This window comes from Heteronotia binoei, chromosome 3 (assembly GCF_032191835.1).
Source record: "Heteronotia binoei isolate CCM8104 ecotype False Entrance Well chromosome 3, APGP_CSIRO_Hbin_v1, whole genome shotgun sequence".
In the NCBI taxonomy this organism is placed as follows: domain Eukaryota; kingdom Metazoa; phylum Chordata; class Lepidosauria; order Squamata; family Gekkonidae; genus Heteronotia; species Heteronotia binoei.
In genome coordinates, this window is record NC_083225.1 from 5358896 (window position 1) to 5377639 (window position 18744).

General features: G+C 48.9%; 1 protein-coding gene across 2 annotated transcripts in view; it reads left to right on the forward strand.

Annotated features, from left to right (window-relative positions):
• KLHL1 (kelch like family member 1) overlaps nt 1-18744 on the forward strand; it is a 331806-nt gene that overhangs the window by 87158 nt on the left and 225904 nt on the right. For both annotated transcript variants that reach the window (XM_060233540.1, XM_060233541.1), the window contains exon 3: nt 7149-7285. In XM_060233540.1, coding sequence (XP_060089523.1) covers nt 7149-7285 — 137 coding nt within the window. The remainder of the gene's footprint in view (nt 1-7148; nt 7286-18744) is intronic.

Genomic DNA, 18744 nt, shown 5'->3' on the forward strand with positions numbered 1-18744 from the left:
CTTCTTCTTCTTCTTCTTCTTCTTCTTCTTCTTCTTCTTCTTCTTCTTCTTCTTCTCTTCTTCTTCTTCTTCTCCTCTCCTTCTCCTTCTCCTTCTCCTTCTCCTTCTCCTTCTCCTTCTCCTTCTCCTTCTCCTTCCCCTTCCCCTTCCCCTTCCCCTTCCCCTTCCCCTTCCCCTTCCCCTTCCCCTTCCCCTTCCCCTTCCCCTTCCCCTTCCCCTTCCCTCCTTCCCCTTCCCACTCCCTTCCCCTTCCCCTTCCCCTTCCCCTTCCCTCCCTTCCCCCTTCCCCTTCCCCTTCCCCTTCACCATCCCCTTCCCTCCCCTTCCCCATCCCCTTCCCCTTCCCCTTCCCCCTTCCCCTTCCCCTTCCCCTCCCCTTCCCCTTCCCCTTCCCCCTTCCCCTTCCCCTTCCCCTTCCCCTTCCCCTTCCCCCTTCCCCTTCCCCTTCCCCTTCCCCTTCCCCTTCCCCTTCCCCTTCTCCCTTCCCCTTCCCCTTCCCCTTCCCCTTCCCCTTCCCCTTCCCCTTCCCCTTCCCCTTCCCTTCCCCTTCCCCTTCCCCTTCCCCTTCCCCTTCCCCTTCCCCTTCCCCTTCCCCTTCCCCTTCCCCTTCCCCTTCCCCTTCCCTTCCCCTTCCCCTTCCCCTTCCCCTTCCCCTTCCCCTTCCCCTTCCCTTCCCCTTCCCCTTCCCCTTCCCCTTCCCCTTCCCCTTCCCCTTCCCCTTCCCCTTCCCCTTCCCCTTCCCCTTCCTCTTCCCCTTCCCCTTCCCCTTCCCTTCCCCTTCCCCTTCCCCTTCCCCTTCCCCTTCCCCTTCCCCTTCCCCTTCCCCTTCCCCTTCCCCTTCCCCTTCCCCTTCCCTTCCCTTCCCCTTCCCTCCTTCCCCTTCCTCCTTCCCCTTCCTCCTTCCCCTTCTCCCTTCCCCTTCTCCCTTCCCCTTCTCCTTCCCCTTCCCCTTCCCCTTCCCCTTCCCCTTCCCTTCCCCTTCCCTTCCCCTTCCCCTTCCCCTTCCCCTTCCCCTTCCCCTTCCCCTTCCCTTCCCCTTCCCCTTCCCCTTCCCCTTCCCCTTCCCCTTCCCCTTCCCCTTCCCCTTCCCCTTCCCTCCCTTCCCCTTCCCCTTCCCCTTCCCCTTCCCCTTCCCCTTCCCCTTCCTCTTCCCCTTCCCCTTCCCCTTCCCCTTCCCTTCCTCTTCCCCTTCCCCTTCCCCTTCCCCTTCCCCTTCCTCTTCCCTTCCCTTCCCCTTCCCCTTCTCCTTCCCTTCTCCTTCCCCTTCCCCTTCCCCTTCCCCTTCCTCTTCCTCTTCCCCTTCCCCTTCCCTTCCCCTTCCCCTTCCTCTTCCCCTTCCCCTTCCCCTTCCCCTTCTCCTTCCCCTTCCCCTTCCCTTCCCCTTCCCCTTCCCCTTCCCCTTCCCCTTCCCCTTCCCCTTCCCCTTCCCCTTCCCCTTCCCCTTCCTCTTCCCCTTCCCCCTTCCCCTTCCCCTTCCCCTTCCCCTTCCTCTTCCCCTTCCCCTTCCCCTTCCCCTTCCCCTTCCCCTTCTCCTTCTCCTTCTCCTTCTCCTTCTCTTTCTCTTTCTCTTTCTCTTTCTCCTCCTCCTAAATTAGAGCCATTGTCTTCTGGTAGCCAATTTCTCAAATATATATATTTGAATGTCTTGAATGTTTTCCCCATGAGAACAGGTTTGTGTAGTTTGCCTGTTCCTACAGCACAGCAGCAATTGAGCTACTCCATAGCCAACTGTCCCTGTCCCATTTCCCTGGCAGCAACCATCCCCTCCCCCAACTAGGGCCTTTCCCAGTTTCCAGGGACAGAACTAGGACAATCTGAACTTTCTCACCTTCAGTATCCAAAATGTGGCAGGAAACCTGATTTGGGAAAGATCCAAAGAAACCTGTGGAGGTATGCAATTATACCACAGTGCCATGGAGAAACAGGGCCACAACCCTCTTCTCAACAGGATTGGACCCAGAGCAAATAGAACACGAGTAAATCAGTTCCAGCCTCCATACTGAACAGGAAAAGGGGCCATGGCTCAGTGGCTGAGTATCTGCTTGGCATGCAGAAGGTCCCAGGTTCAATCCCTGGCATCTCCTGTGAAAAGGACCAGGCAGGAGGTGATGGGAAGGACTTCTGCTTGAGTCCCTGGAGAGTTGTTACCAGTCTGAGTAGATAATACTGAACAAGATGGACCAAGGGTCTGATTCAACAGAAGGCAGCTTCATGTGTTCAAGAATGTGTCAGGCTATTTGGCTCTGAGCCCTGTGGCACGGAGTGGCAAAGCTGAGTACTGCAGTCGAAGCTCTCTGCTCAAAACCTGAGTTTGATCCTGGTGCAAGCTCCGTTCAGGTAGTTCAAGGTTGACTCTGCCTTCCATCCTTCCAGGGTTGGTAAAATGAGTATCCAGCTTGCTGGGGAGAAAATGTAGATGACTGGGGAAGGCAATGGCAAACCAACCCTTTAAAAGTCTGCCATGAAAACGTTGTGATGCAATGTCACCCCAGCATTGGAAACGACTGGTGCTTGCACACGGGGCTACCTTTACCTTTATTTGGCTAATAAATGGAACAGCTCCTTCAAGGTGTGTTTTTGACCACTCTGGCCGTTTTCCCACTTAGCGTTTGCTCCCCTTATTCCCCGGCGCAATTATCTCCGGATCATTTTTCTCGTTTTCCCACTAGTGACTCTTTGCGGAGTCGCCTTCCCTGAAGCCCCGGCTCAAATCGTTTTCCCACTGGCATCGGCTTGAGTTCGATGCCCTGTCAATCATTTTTTTTTTAAGCGCAAGTCTGGTTGCGTAATGACGTACTAACGTAACATCGAGCTGTTCCCTCCCCTTCATTTCGTGGACAAACCGCATCACGTGTGCTGCTGCTGCTCATGGATTGGCTGCAGCTGTAGAGTCCTCCACAGTCCTTTATGTATTAACAGAAGCATTCCTAGCACTATATTCCCCCCCCAAATTCTGAATTTGCGAAATATCGCAATAACGAAGAGAGAGAAATCGAGGGGTTTGTGTGTGTGTGTGTGTGTGTGTGGCAGCTTCTTCCCTTCGCTCCCTCCCGGGTGGCGAAGCTGGGATTTCCTCCGCTCTCTTTCCCCTTTCCGGCTGGCGCTTGCAACGGGGGACCTGACTGATTCCTGCTGCCAGAGCTCCCCCCCCCCCCGCCCCATTCTCTCCTTCCCCTTCTGTGGCGGGTGTGAAGAGCGAGCTCCGTCTATTTTCTAACCGAGCGGAATGTAGCCAGGGAGAAGAATGCAGGACTCCAACTTCCCATTTTATACATGGCGATTTTGTGCAGGTCCAGAAATCCTGGTGGCACAGCTGAGGGAGGCATTCCGTTTTTAACACACGCACATGAACGCTTTGGCCCGCACCGGCACTAGATTCCCCCCCCCCAACAATGGAGAAGCGCCGCCGCCGCCAAATGTCTCTGGGCGGCTGGGCTCCCTTTGCCAAGGCGGCGGCGGCAGCGGGAAGCCGGCGGGGTCAAGCGGGGCGCAAATGGAAGTGAAGTGGGGGGGTTTGAGCTGGGGAGAGTCGAAGCTGCCGGGGCCCCTCCGCCGGCCCGCTGAAACCGCCTCCTTCCCGCTCGCCCTCCCCAAACTAGACCCGAAACGAACTGGCTGGAAAAGGCCTGCTGGGGGGGCTGCCGCGGTCCCCCCACCGGGGCCCCTAAAGGGAGAAGAGGCGGGGGATAACGCAACAGCGAAATAACGCAACTATTCCAGGAGGGTTTTTTTTTTTCCCTTTGTTAATTTCGAAATATCGCTATTACGCAAAACTGTGAAGTTTAAAAAAAAAAATGGCCGCGCCGGCACTTCGGGGAAGCGCCGCGAAAGGCTGATGATTGGCCAAGGGGGTGGATGGGGTGGGAGGACGGAAAGGGAGAGGGTGCCGCCCACAAAGCAGTCGATCCGGCGTGGATGGATTTCCCACAGCAAACTCCGCTGAGTGGATCCGGAGTGGATCCGGAGGTTTTCGGAAACTCCGGCAACATGCTGAAAAACATACTCCGGCGTAAAATCCCTGTAGCGCCGGAGCAAACCGCAGCGCCGGAGCAAGATGTGCGAAATCCAAGAGAAGATCCGGAGGTAAATGGGGCGCTACGACGGAGCAAACGCTAGTGCGAAAACGGCCTCTGTCTTGAGCTACTGTGAGAACAAAACAGATGGAGAAGAACTGGATGATGTAAGAGACTCTGAGCTGCCCCTTCTCTCAATGTTCACCACCCTTTGTAATGATATCCCTCTGCCCTTCCAGCTTTTCTCCTGTTTATTATATATTTGATTTACATCACACCCGCTCATCAGTTTGCTCAAGGTGGCCAACAAATCAAATTTAGACAAGCACATTTTGTCAACTCAAGGGAAAATGGAGAACCAGCTACTCCCTACAGTAATAGAAGCAGCTTGCTTGAATGGTCACATAATCTATGAAGGCATTTGTTGGTTCTTCTGTTCTAGAAGGGGAGATTTATTGACATTGAGAATGGGATGGCAAATGGAAGCAAACTGTATTCCTTGCTCTGCAATGGAAGCTTATGCCCATGTATCCCTGCAACTAGAGGTAGCACACCTTGCATTTAATGTAATGGCCTTCGGGGCTTTTTTGTTGTAGCTGGAACTCCTTTGCTTATTAGGCCACACACCCTGATGTAGCCAATCCCCTAAGAGCTTATAGGGCTCTTAGTCCAGGGTCTACTGTAAGCTCCAGGAGGATTGGCTACATCAGGGGTGTGTGGCCTAATATGAAAAGGAGTTCCTGCTACAGAAAAAGCCCTGATGGCCTCTGCCCTAGCAATATGTCCTCAAATAAATTTGATGGTCTCCAAGAAGCCACAGAGCTCTACATTCTGCTTGATGCAAGAGATGACCACGGTTCTTTCTTTGGAATAGCTCCTTCTTCCTTGTAATGTTTAACACAAAGAATACGTTACATGATGTCATAATATGATATGGGACTCTATACTTCTTCCCATCATTGGAAGACGTGGCTGACCATGGAGGGAGACACTCATGTTGCATCATTAAGTCATTCTGTTGGACAACATGGAGGAGAGATATTGAGTGTGGAATTCACTGCCGCAGAAGGTGGCGGTGGCTACAAGCATAGACAACTTCAAGAGTAAATTGGATAAGCATATGGAGTAGAAGTCCATCAGTGGCTATTAGCCACAGCTTATCATTGGAACTCTCAGTGTGGGGCAGTGATGCTCTGTATTCTTGGTGCTTGGGGGTGCAAAGGGGCAGGGCTTCTAGTGTCCTGGCCCCACTGGTGGACCTCCTGATGGCACTTGGGTTTTTTGGCCACTGTGTGACAAAGAGTGTTGGACTGGATGGGCCATTGGCCTGATCCAACATGGCTTCTCTTATGTTCTTATGAGTAAGCAGCTCCATGCAGTTTGGGGATTTTTAAAATAACTTTTTGTTATAAGTGAGACCTCACCTGGATGGCCCAGGGTGGCTAGCCATAACTCTTCAGATCTGGAAGCTAAGAAGGGTTTGTCCTGGTTAGTACTTAGATGGGAGCCCATGTGAGAAGTCCAGGGTTGCTATGCAGAGAAGAAGAAGAAGAATTGCAGATTTATACCCTGCCCTTCTCTCTGAATCAGAGACTCAGAACTGCTTACAATCTCCTGTATCTTCTCCCCCCACAACATGTGGGTGGGACTGAGAGGGCTTCACAGCAGCTGCCCTTTCAAGGACAACCTCTGCCAGACGAAAGCAATGGCAAATCACCTGTGTTTGTCTCTTGCCTTGAAGACCCAATGGGGTCTTCATAAGATGGTTGGGACTTGACAGAACATTCCACCACCAGCTACATGTGAAGGCAGGAGTGCTGAACTCATTTGTTATGAGGGCCAGATCTGACATAAATGAAACCTTGTTGGGCTGGGCCATGTGTGTCATAAAATGTAATGACAGGTAGCAGAGACATAAACTTTATAAAGGACACAGACAAACACAAACAAAAAGCTACATCAGTTTGGTGTAGTGGTTAAGTGTGCGGACTCTTATCTGGGAGAACCAGGTTTGATTCCCCACTCCTCTGCTTGCACCTGCTAGCATGGCCTTGGGTCAGCCATAGCTCTGGCAGAGGTTGTCCTTGAAAGGGCAGCTGCTGAGAGCCCTCTCCAGCCCCACCCACCTCACAGGGTGTCTGTTGTGGGGAAGGAAGGTAAAGGAGACTGTGAGCCGCTCTGAGACTCTTCGGAGTGGAGGGCGGGATATAAATCCAATATCTTCTTCTTCTAAAATAAAACAAGCTTAAAACATTAGCACTCATTGGTCTAAAAGGTGCTTTCTTTGTATCTCTCCTGTGGGATCCAGGGAACCGGGCAAAGGAAGCTCCGACTCTTTCCTTCTTTCCCCAGAGGACCAGGAAGAGTCTCAGTTAATAGAAGGAAGAGAGGCTTGGATCAGTAGCTTTGCTGTGTGATTGAAAGAGCCTAGCAAAGCAAGCTATTCCTTCCCCATCCTTCCCAAGAGAGGAGCCTCAGCCAATGGAGAAAACAGAGGCTTTGCTCTGTAGCTCCTGTGTAATTGAGCAAGCCTGGCAAAGCAAGGGAGAGAGAAGTAGATGACAACCAGTTGCTCGGGGGCCTGATAGAGGGACTCTGGGGGCCTGATTTGGCCCCTGGGCCGCATGTTTGATACCCCTATCTTAAGTGAACACCTGTTTTCTGTGGCTACTGAGGTGTGTCCTCAATTGGTGATAACACAAAGGCTGTTCTGCTGTTGAGGGCATGAACTCATCAGCCAAACATGCGTCCTTGATGCAACTCTGCTCCTCACTTTATTAGTAATACCAGTCCCTAAACTACTTCTCTTTATTTGGTTACTTGGTGGTTCTCCAAAAATAACTTGGAATCTAAATAGGGAATGTGTTAGTAACACAAGCATTTGAATTTCATTTTTCTTTCTGTTCACTTGATCCGATTGAATTTTTATGCATGGGTAACCTTTTTTAATACCACCCATGTTTGAAATAAAACATGCACTTTCTTTCTTTTTTTTTTGACCATATTTTTACCTTATAGACCTGAAAACTGCTTAAAGCTACTGCAGCAATAATGCTAGCACACTGAGAATGGAACTCCTCTGCAGTTATACAAAATATAATATGTCTACATGATTCTCTCTCTGCTTTTTTCCAGGCTTGTTCTAAGTTCAGTTTCTGACTACTTTGCTGCCATGTTTACAAGTGATGTTTGTGAAGCCAAGCAAGAGGAAATCAAAATGGAAGGCATTGACCCTAGTGCCCTGTGGGACCTGGTCCAGTTTGCTTATACAGGTACTGTAATGTACTAAAATCTGGGGTGCCAGCCTCCTCTTGGAACTTGGGGATCCCCAAGTCAGTCAGTCTATCATCATCATCATCATCATCATCATCATCATCATCATCATCATCATCATCATCATCATCTGTCTGTCTGTCTGTCTGTCTCATACATACGCATTCAATGCATCTTGCAATCTGTCAGTTCCGTATTGCTCCTGTAATCATTCTGCCGATTCAAATGCATATCTAGTGCACATCCCCCCAGTGTTAAAAAATCTGGGCGGTTCCAGTGGAAAATACATGAAAGGACCATGCAATCAACTCCATTGGACAATATGGAGAACTCTGGTAGGAACAGGCAATTCCTTGGAGAATTCCAATTGGGATGGCATTTTTCAGTTCATCCACCCGGGCCGTGGATTCCTGCTGTGCAGGGGAATGATGCCCTTGATCCCGTCAGTATCTGAGCTAGCTCCTCTTCTGACTCAAGAGCATAGGCTCAATATGCATGTGCTCTACAGATGAAACACAGCCGTGCATAATTGTATAATCCCTGTATAATTAGACAGCTGCCTCTTCCTTGTCCTTCTGGACGAAAGTTACATTGCAGGGCAGCATAAACACTCTCATGTGTCCGTTGCTCTAAATCCTCCCCCTCTGTTTCTAAAGTGCTGTTGTGATGGTTGGAGTGAGAGACTCAGTATGGCTGGACACGGAGGATGCTACATCACTCTGAGGATGCAAAGGGGCTATCTCCTTGAATAGGATGCCTCTTTGCCTTAACCTGGGAGCCACCCTCTGACCTCTCCTCTCTGTCTCTCTCCGTCCTCTCACTCTCTCCACATAGCTTTCCATGGAGACATCTCTGCAGGTCTCTTCAACAGAGACAATGCCTAGTTTGGTGTAGTGATTTAATGCGCAGGCTCTTATCTGGGAGAACCAGGTTTGATTCCCCACTCCTCCACTTGCAGCTGCTGGAATGGCCTTGGATGAGCCACAGCTCTCACAGAATTGCCCTTGAAATGGTAGCAACTGGGAGAGCTCTCTCAGCCCCACCTGCCTCACAGGGGGTTTGTTGTGGTTTAGGAAGATAAAGGAGATTATGAGCCGCTCGGAGACTCTGAGATTCAGACTGGAGGGTGGGATATAAATCCAATATCATCATCATCATCATCAGGGGTGGAATTCTAGCAAGAGCTCCTTTGCAATATTAGGCCACGCCCCCTGATTTAGCCAATCCTCCAAGAGCTTACAAAAAAGAATCTTGTAAGCTCTTGGAGGATTGGCTTCAACAGGGGTGTGTGACCTAATATTGCAAAGGAGCTCCTGCTAGAATTTCACCTCTGATCATCTTTATACTCCCGCACACATGATACCAGATAAGCTGGCCATTTGTGACAGGGAAAGTACGCTTTAGATTAGACTTCTGTCTCTTCTTTCGACTGCTGCTTGAGTGTGAACTGAATCTACTTGAATGAACATTAAGTTTATCTTTTTTGAAATATGGTCCCTGGGAGATTTAGTGACTGCACTCAGTATCAACCTTCTATCTTCTTCGTGGTCTCTGTGCAGTCCCACACATGGGTTTTCCCGTCAGGACGAACCCTACCTCGGAGATTTTAAAAGCTAGCCTAGGCGTTATTTTTGGCGCGCGCTCCCTTCCGTCCTGGGGAGCAGGCATCCACTGCACATGCCTGGAACGGGAGGGAGGCGCCCCACCCACTCAGTTCCTTTCCAACCGTCGCCCGGGATAGTCTTACCTCGCTGCGCTCCTCTTTACCTCAGAACCTAGCCTTCGCTTCTTCACCGTTTTTCCTCTCTTTTTATTCCATTTTCCTTCTTACCTTCTTATATTCTTATATTCTTTCAAAAAAAAAATTTTTTCCTGCTTTTACCTCAGACCTCCCTTCCCCCCCCCCCGGGCGTATGGAAGGAAGGGATAGTAGAATAACCTTTAAAAGGTGTTCGCGTTGTAGGGCAAAAATCCCTACATCGGACGGACATTCACTTTGTTTATTTTGCCTGGGAGAAGCCCATAAAGTAGACGCCTGTGCGCATTGCCTTCAATTCGGCAAACAGGCGCGGAAAAACAGAGCCGCTAGACTGAGAAGTCATCTTATGGAGTCTGTGCTTCACCCTGAGATGTCGCAATCCTCCTCCGCAAGTAAGTCGCCTCCCCTTCTGTCTCCCCAAGGGGACGGCGCAAGGTCGGCAGCTTCAGTGGCCATTGTTCCCAGCAAGCATAAGCCCGGCGATGCCGCGAAAACCGGCGACGGCGCGAAGACGTCACAACAAACGGTCGCGCCTATTAAACTGAAAACTGGGAAGCACACCAAGAAACACAAGCACTCCGATCCGAAGGGCCCGAAGGATTCGAGAAACCCTACCGACCCGAAGGACCCGAAAAAATCTACCGACCCGAAGGACTCGAGAAAAACCGACCCGAACAAGACTTCGGAACAACAGAAAGCCCACGAGCCTAACAGACATTGTGATCCGTCCACACCCGGATCCGATACCCAAGAAGCGGCCTCTCCGCTTCCGGACTCACCGCATCAACAGACGGAGGAAGTCATCCCGGTTCCGTCCCGATCCCCTTCTTTGCAAGGATCCATACCAGACCCTTCGCTGGAGAAGATCCGAGACCCGCTGCAGTGGACTCAACAACACATCAACCCCAGATCGTTTCGCGATATGTCGAATCCCATCCAATATAGACACGATGCTCATCGGTACTTTGATACTCATCGGTTCCCAGCCAGATCTCCGAGCATCGAGAGACATCGGTACCATCATACGCGTTTCCCGGAGAGATCCCCTAGCAGGGGGAGGGACCGCTATCGCTACAACCCGAGATCTCGGTCTCCATCCATGTCCCCGAGAAGACGCTACTACACCTCGAGGTCTCCATCAATGGATTCCCATCAATGCTGCGGTTACCACCACTCTCGGTACCGTACAGATTACCACAGGAACCAATCCAAGGAAGCAACTCCCGTCCAACGGAGTAAACAACCAACGAAACAGCCGTCTCCGACTCCTTCCACTTCGACTTCTAAGCCTAAGAACACGAGTCCCACCAGACCGGACCCGCAAGCACCCGAACCTGACAACTCCGATGCCGAATCCGACGCACAATCATCGGACTCGATGCACTCGATGTCCTCTCCTGGATCCCCAGCTTCAGATATTGCGAAGCCTGCAGATTTGTCACCATCCGACGGAGCCAAAACATATCTGGACTTGGTCGCAAACATGGCTTCTGCTCTTAATGTTAAGCTGACATCGGACGCGCCCAAGGTCACGGATGTAGTTCATGATTTGGTCCATTCAGACCTACCTGCTGGTTCCTTTCTGCCGATGCTTCCTGTACATCTCAATGCCATTAAAGAAGCCTGGGACAAGCCGGCATCTATTCCTCCCACGTCAAAGCGCATCGAATCCCTATACAAGATTCAAGCTACGGAGTCGAAGTTTCTATTCAGTCACCCGGCTCCGAATTCGATGATAGTCCACTCTTCCTCCAAATCGAAGCAGACTCGTCATCCTGTACCCCCTGAGAAGGAGGGCAGGAAATTGGACACTCTGGGAAGGAAGATGTATTCCATCTCCACAGCAAACGCCAAAATCAATAATTATTTGGCATACTTTGCTGCTTACTCCCACAATCTGTCCTCCCAACTCGGCACGCTTGTCTCGGCCCTACCAGAACCTGCTCAAAAACAGGCATGCACATTATTGCAGGAGCTCAATAGAGTCTCCAAACAACAAATAAATACCATTCGTCACTCAGTGGGATGCACCTCCAAGGCGATGGCTGCCTCAATTGCCTTGAGAAGGCACGCCTGGCTTCGTTCCTCCTCCCTACAACCCGACATTAAATTCAAAATCGAGGACCTCCCTTTTGACGGCCAAGGCCTTTTTAATGCCACGACAGACGACATACTCACCACAGTCGACGACAGCCGCAAACGGGCAAAAAGACTTGGTGTCACTCAACAGCAACAGCAGGGCTACAAAGCCAGACCATGGAAGCCAACGCCATTCAAACGCTCCAGGTCCCCTCGACAATCGGAATACTGGAAACGTAAGGCTCCACCATCTAAGCAACCTTTTAACCAAAGACAGCAAAGACCACAACAACCTAAGAAGACTGCAACTGCATCCAAGCAGTCTCTTTGACTCTCCACCTCTGCCACCTCACCACACTTCCAGACTCCTACCGTTCTACGAGAACTGGAAGTTAATTACCACAGACAAATGGGTCCTGAATATCATTTTAAGAGGTTATTCAATAGAGTTTCATTCTCCCCCTGCAAGACACCACTTTGTTGCAACCCCTCCATCCCCTCCCCTCCAAGAAGAGATCATCACTCTTATGGCCAAGGCGGCCATAGAACCTGTCCCAGATCAGTACCATCGGACAGGCTTCTATTCCCGGTACTTTCTAGTTCCCAAGAGGGATGGAGGTCAGCGCCCGATTTTGGACCTCAGGGCTCTCAACAAGTTCATCCACCACAGAAAATTCAGGATGGCCACCCTCCAATCCATTTTGCCCCTAATCCCTCCAAATGCTTGGATGGCGCTGGTAGATTTACAGGATGCCTATTTCCACCTAACGATTCATCAAGGCCACAGAAAGTTCCTGAGATTTGCCGTGGGAAACAGACATTATCAGTTTCGAGCGCTTCTGTTCGGACTCTCCACAGCACCCAGGACTTTTACAAAGTGTATGGCGGTGGTCGCTGCATCCCTCAGACAGCGCGGAATTGCAACTTACCCATACATAGACGATTGGCTCCTTGTGGGGCCTTCAAGGTCACAACTGGAAAAGACATTGCTATAACCCTTGCACTCTTAGCAGACCTGGGTCTCCAAGTCAACCAGCAAAAATCGAATCTAATCCCCTCACAGGACATTCAATTCATAGGGGCTCGCCTCTGCACCACGGACCACAAGGCGTACCTCCCAACAGACAGAATAGCCTCTATTCACACACTAGCCACAGAAATAATGCAACAGCCCAGACAAACAGCTTTCACCATTCAACGCATGTTAGGACTCATGGCAGCGACAACGGCGGTCCTACCACATGCAAGACTCCGTATGAGGCCCCTACAAATCTGGTTTGTTCGTGCATTTCGTCCCCAACACCAATCTCAACAAACCCTCCTAATTGTCCCAAACAACATCCTTCCCTCTTTGGGATGGTGGACAGTTCGAAATCATTTGCTAACAGGCATGCCATTCTTAAGACTAAGCCCGTCAGTGGTAGTCACAACAGACGCATCAAGGTGGGGCTGGGGAGCCCATCTAAACACCCTCTCAGTCCAGGGGCAATGGACACCATACGAACAGTCGCTCCATATCAACTGCCTGGAGCTCTTAGCCGTCCACAGAGCTCTGAAATCATTCCTGCCATCTCTTCACGGCCGTCACGTTCAAATAGCGTCCGACAACGTGGCGACTGTGTTCTATATAAACAGGCAAGGAGGGACTGCATCTACCCGTCTTTGCAAGCGAGCAATGCATCTCTGGCACTGGAGTATCGAACATCAGATCCATCTCACTGCAGTACATCTCCCCGGTGCCCAGAACACACAAGCGGACACATTGAGCAGGTACCTCATCAACGACCACGAGTGGTCACTCCACAGGCGGTACCTCCTACCAGTGTTCCAGAAATTCGGAACACCATCAATAGATGTGTTTGCTGCACCAGACAATGCACAATGTGCTCTCTTTTTTATGAGAGGTCCGCCCTCACCACAATCTGCAGGGGATGCCTTCATCCAGAAATGGACAGGTCCACTGCATTTTCTCTTCCCACCGTTTCCACTGATAACACGATCAATACAGAAAATTCAACTGGACAATACAAATTGTATTCTAGTCACACCGTGGTGGCCTCGCCAACCATGGTTCACAACCCTCCTTTTCCTATCGGACAATACTTACCATCACTTCCCCCGGGCCAAGAACCTCCTCTCACAACAGAACGGCAGGGTTCTTCATCACGACCCGGACAGACTTCGCTTGACGGCTTGGAGGATACCTTCTCAGAATTCCCTGAGGGAGTGAGAAACGTCCTATTAAATGCACGAAAACCATCAACGAGAAAATCATATTCCATGAAATGGAAAAGATTTTCCATCTACGCAACCAAGCATAACTTTAAACCTTTATCTGCCTCTATGCCTCAAATCTTGGCCTATACATTGTCATTATCTGAAAAGGGGCTAACTCATTCGTCTTTAAAGGTGCACCTGGCAGCAATCTCAGCTTTTCACCCTCACATACAGGGACGGTCTGTATTTTCACACCCCGCTGCAAAATCCTTCTTGAAAGGAATCTTGCACTTGCATCCACCATCACGACAACTGTACCCCAGTTGGAGTTTATCTTTAGTATTAAGCCAGCTAATGAAACCACCTTTTGAACCCATGGCTTCAATACCTCTGCATTTTCTCTCGTGGAAAACGGCGCTGCTAGTCGCACTCACCTCCGCTAAAAGAGCCAGTGATATTTGTGCGTTTAGAGCAGACACACCTTACACCATTTTTCATCACGATAGGGTAGTGCTACGACCAGATCCTACCTTCTTGCCTAAGGTAGTATCCACGTTTCACCTGCACAGGATCACAACTTTACCCGCTTTCTTCCAACGTCCTACGGATAAGGGCCAAGAAGCCCTACACTGTCTAGATGTTAGAAGGGCACTCGCTTATTACATAGATAGGACAGCATCATTCAGGAAGGACTCCAGACTTTTTGTGGCCTATGGACGTCACAATAAGGGACAAAAGATATCTACGCAGAGACTTTCGAAATGGTTGGTTGCTGCTATAACGCTGTGTTACAGACTAGCAAAGCAGCCGGTTCCAACTGCACTACGAGCTCACTCTACAAGAGCTTTGTCAACATCATCTGCCTTAGCCAGAGGGGTCTCCATGGAAGACGTCTGCGCTGCCGCCGCCTGGTCTTCCACCTCGACCTTTGCTATGCACTACGCTCTGGACGTTCGTGCTAGGCAAGATGCCTCCTTTGGACAGGCAGTACTCCGTTCTATCTTCGACTAAAGATACGACCTGGGCCCGGTAAGTACCAACTTACTTTGGAGTCCAATACTTGCTTGACTGATTTGCATTAACATTGCATTAATTTTTTCCTCCTACTCTAGTGCCAGCGCCCACCGCCGTGCAGTTCAGCTTATCAGTCACCCATGTGTGGGACTGCACAGAGACCACGAAGAAGATAAACAGGTTACTCACCTGTAATTGATGATCTTCGAGTGGTCATCTGTGCAGTCACACACGCCCGCCCAACCATCCCCGCTGCTGGCTACTGGTACTCTGCAACCGCTCATCTACTATGTCGGCGGCGGGGAAAGAAACTGAGTGGGTGGGGCGCCTCCCTCCCGTTCCAGGCATGCGCAGTGGATGCCTGCTCCCCAGGACGGAAGGGAGCGCGCGCCAAAAATAACGCCTAGGCTAGCTTTTAAAATCTCCGAGGTAGGGTTCGTCCTGACGGGAAAACCCATGTGTGTGACTGCACAGATGACCACTCGAAGATCATCAATTACAGGTGAGTAACCTGTTTATGTCTGGGCAAAACTCTACTATATTAACCAAATATCCCAGTAATGATGCCCTGCTTATTTTGGGAAGGCACACCTTGGTATAGACCAGGGGGTCATTTTGTAGAAAAATAGGTGGTGGAACTCAGTAGCATAACTCATTAGCATATGCTGCCCCCCTAGCCAAAAGCAACCTGATGCAAGAAAGGAGAGTCCTGGGCGAGTGAGGCCTGCTTGGGCTGGCTAGCCACCTGCTGCCCAAAATCACATAAGAAGTGGGAAAAGGATGGTGTGGGCTTCTACAGGGGTTAGTGAGGGCTGCTGGGGGCGTGGCAAAGCCCCTGGTGGCTGGCTGGCTGCTCGCTATCCTCATCCAGGGATTGTTATGCACCTACTATTCCAGAGGTGCTTAACGGTAGCTCTCCAGAAGTTTTTTTTTGCCTACAACTCCCATCAGCCCCAACCAGCATGGCCAATGGCTGGGGCTGATGGGAGTTGTAGGCAAAAAAACATCTGGAGAGCTACCATTGGCCACCGCTACACTATTCAATAGACAAGGTAAGTGGGGAGGAGGAGGGGGAACTGTGAGAAAGGTTCAGGAGCTGTGCTCCTGTAAACTCCTGCTGAATCTGAGACCTGGTATAGACCAATTAACATCCTGCCTCAATGCTGTTGCTGAAACCAAACCAAACCAAAATTTATTTACTTATTTTTTTAAAGTATGCTAAGGGCTATAAAGAATTTCAGAATTTGTCCTAATATGGTTCTTCATGCAAAGGCTGACATTTTCTGTTAGTAAGAGAGAAATATCTGGAGAGATAGATTTACAGGCATTTGTCTTACAAGGAGATCTAGAAGCTTCTCCCTTAGAGCTTTCCCTCATGCTTAGATTATTCCTGACTTTCTTGGGAATCGATCCAAAAGCACTGGAATTGGTTTACATAAGAACATAAGAGAATGGATCAGGTCAATGGCCCCTCCAGTCCAACACTCTGTGTCACGTAGTGGCCAAAAAACCACAAATGCCATCAGGAGGTCCAATAGTGGGGCCAGGACACTAGAAACCCTCCAACTGTGTCCCCCAAGCACCAAGAATACAGAGCATCACTGCCTCAGACAGAGAGTTCCAACAATAAGCTGTGGCTAATAGCCAATGATGGACCTCTGCGCCATATGTTTGGGCAGGATTCTTCCACGTCAACCCTCCCTCTACATTTTCACAGTTGTGGGATCATTTTATTTTCTTCCGCATGCACCTTCAGTAATGAAGTTCGAGGGAGGGTGGTGGTATCATTACTCACAACACAGATATTCTTTTTATTTTTTGTGCATGCTTCCATTGATTTATTCAGGGCTCTTTTTCTAACAGGAGCTCCTCTGCATATTAGGCCATGCCCCTTGATGTAGCCAATCCCCCTGGAGCTTCCAGTAGATCTTGTACTAAAAGCCCTCTAAGCTCTTGGAGGATTGGCTACATGAGGGGGGCATAGCCTATTATGCAGAGGAGCGCCTGCTGGAAAAAGAGCCCTGGATTTATCTATATCATGACTGAGTTTATTTTAAAAACTCATTAAAATATGATATACTGAGACCCCATTGCAATGATAAACCAAGTAGTTTTCTCTGAATTTCCAACTTTCATTTTTTTTTTAAAGTAAGTCTCTAGCTCTTTTCCTCCTGGAGAGAGCAGGGGGAAAAGCATACCTCCATATTTCTATTAAAGGCAAACAATCCTATTGTACAGAAGTGATCCAAAGACTTTTTCTACCATAGGAAATGGAAAATTAGAGTGGAAAACCAGTGTCTGGTGCGTGTGTGTGTGGGGGGGAGGGGTTAATTCTTTGAGAGCCTGTATAGTGTGGTGGTTAAAGTGTCAGGCTAGGATCTGGGAAATCTAGGTTCAAACCCCCACTCCTGCCATTGAAACTTGCTCGCTGACCTTCAGCCAGTCACACACTCTCAACCTAACCTATCTCACAGGGTCGTCATGAGGATAAAACAGAGGAGAGGTGTATGATGTAAGCTGCTTTGGATCCCATTGGGGTGAAAGGCAAAATATAAATAAAGTAAATAAATTGACTTGGGGCTCTCTTTTTTTGGTAGGAAAAGCCCAGCAGGAACTAATTTGCATATTAAACCACACACCCTGATGCCAAGCCAGCCAGAACTGAATTCCTTTGTGTTCCTGCTTAAAAAAAAAGCCCTAAAATGACCTACTCACCATTTTCTTTTCCCCAAATGAATGAATGAATGAATAAATAATATCTTGCCATTCCCTCACCTGCAGGCTTTCCAGTATATGGGCAAAAATCTTATAATATAATGGGTCCAATGCAAGGAGGAGACGCAAGTGCAGTGATCATAGCTCTCTTTATTAGTTACAGCATGGTAACGGCTGAACTAGAAGACTGCTTTTCTGGGCCAACGAGGCCAACTATATACAATTCAAGGTTCCCACGCTAGGACACCATTGGATTATTCAAACCAGCAGGGAGCCCCTGATTGGAGCAGGGCAGCAGGGATTTGGATCCTCCTGCCCATTGTTCCCGAGTCCCCAAGCTCCGTCCTAAAGGCTCCAATGAGCCAGGCAGGAACACAAGTAAAAGCATCATTAGCCCACATACACAACAAACCTCAAAGGGGAATTCTTGGTGTGTGGGGAGGTTATTTGGAAAGGAAATGATAGGTGGGCAAGAGACTTATAATCCCTTCCAACGTTTCCTGCCACTTCTGTGCTCAACTACTGACCCTTCCTATGGAGAACTTGATCCCCTCCCCCTTTTGAATGGCACTGATACACTTTCAGACATTCAATTGTAATGGGTACCTAGCTCCTTAATACTCATTAGTGTCCAAGATGACATAAAAAATGTGTCGTGTTCACCGGCAACTCTCACAGTAAATGAGGTTTTCGCAAACACATGTGGTTACCAACAGGATTTTGTGCTCTGTCCTGAACTGATAAGATTACGGCTTAAATAAAGCATGCTGTCCTCATAGGGGAATAAAAAGAAGTCAAAAATTGAACCTTGAAATTGCAAAACATTTTTTTTCAACAAGGAAATGGGTAATGCTTCTGTGACTAAGCAATGCCCTCCACAAAATGAATTAAACTTTGGCGTGCAATGAAGAAACTATTACATACATATACATACACATATATATTGTAATGTTGGCGTTAAGTGAATTTCTTTCCATCCCATTAAGTGCTTAATTGAATATTAAGATATTTGTTAAAACATTCCCTTGTTATAATGGGATTACGATATGTTGTTTTATTATGTAAACTCGATACGGGGCTTTCATTACAATGTAAATGAAATTACAGTTTCATTAGGACTGCCAGTTTAATTCAAATGTTATGTATTATGCAAATGTATAAGTAACATATTGCTGCAATTTATGCTTCTTTCCCCGAGAATACCAATTACTTAGCCTTCTAAATCAGTAGAGTGGGACTGGCTAGTTTTAAATATGTATATATTTTTTTAACTGCCCTTTGGAGGTGGGGAACTGCTAAATAGCCAGCTTGGTATGCAAAAACGTTTCTGTTTGTGGATCAGAACATCTAGATTTTTTCTTCCTCTCCTTTCTATTCACTGTTGAAGAGGAACATGGCTGAACAGGTTATGTGAATCCTAAGCTTGACCTTAACCCAAAGGCTGAGATATTTGAACACATGCCATATAAACAACAATTACATACGAACTTAGTTTTAGATATGTGAAAACCTTTTACAGACATTTATGTGTAGATTTGCCACCACTGTTGTTAAGTTTTTGTGTTTAAAAAGGTAAAGGTAATCCCCTGTACAAGCACCAGTCGTTTCCGACTCTGGGGTGATGTTGCTTTCACAACGTTTTCACGGCAGACTTCTTACGGGGTGGTTTGCCAT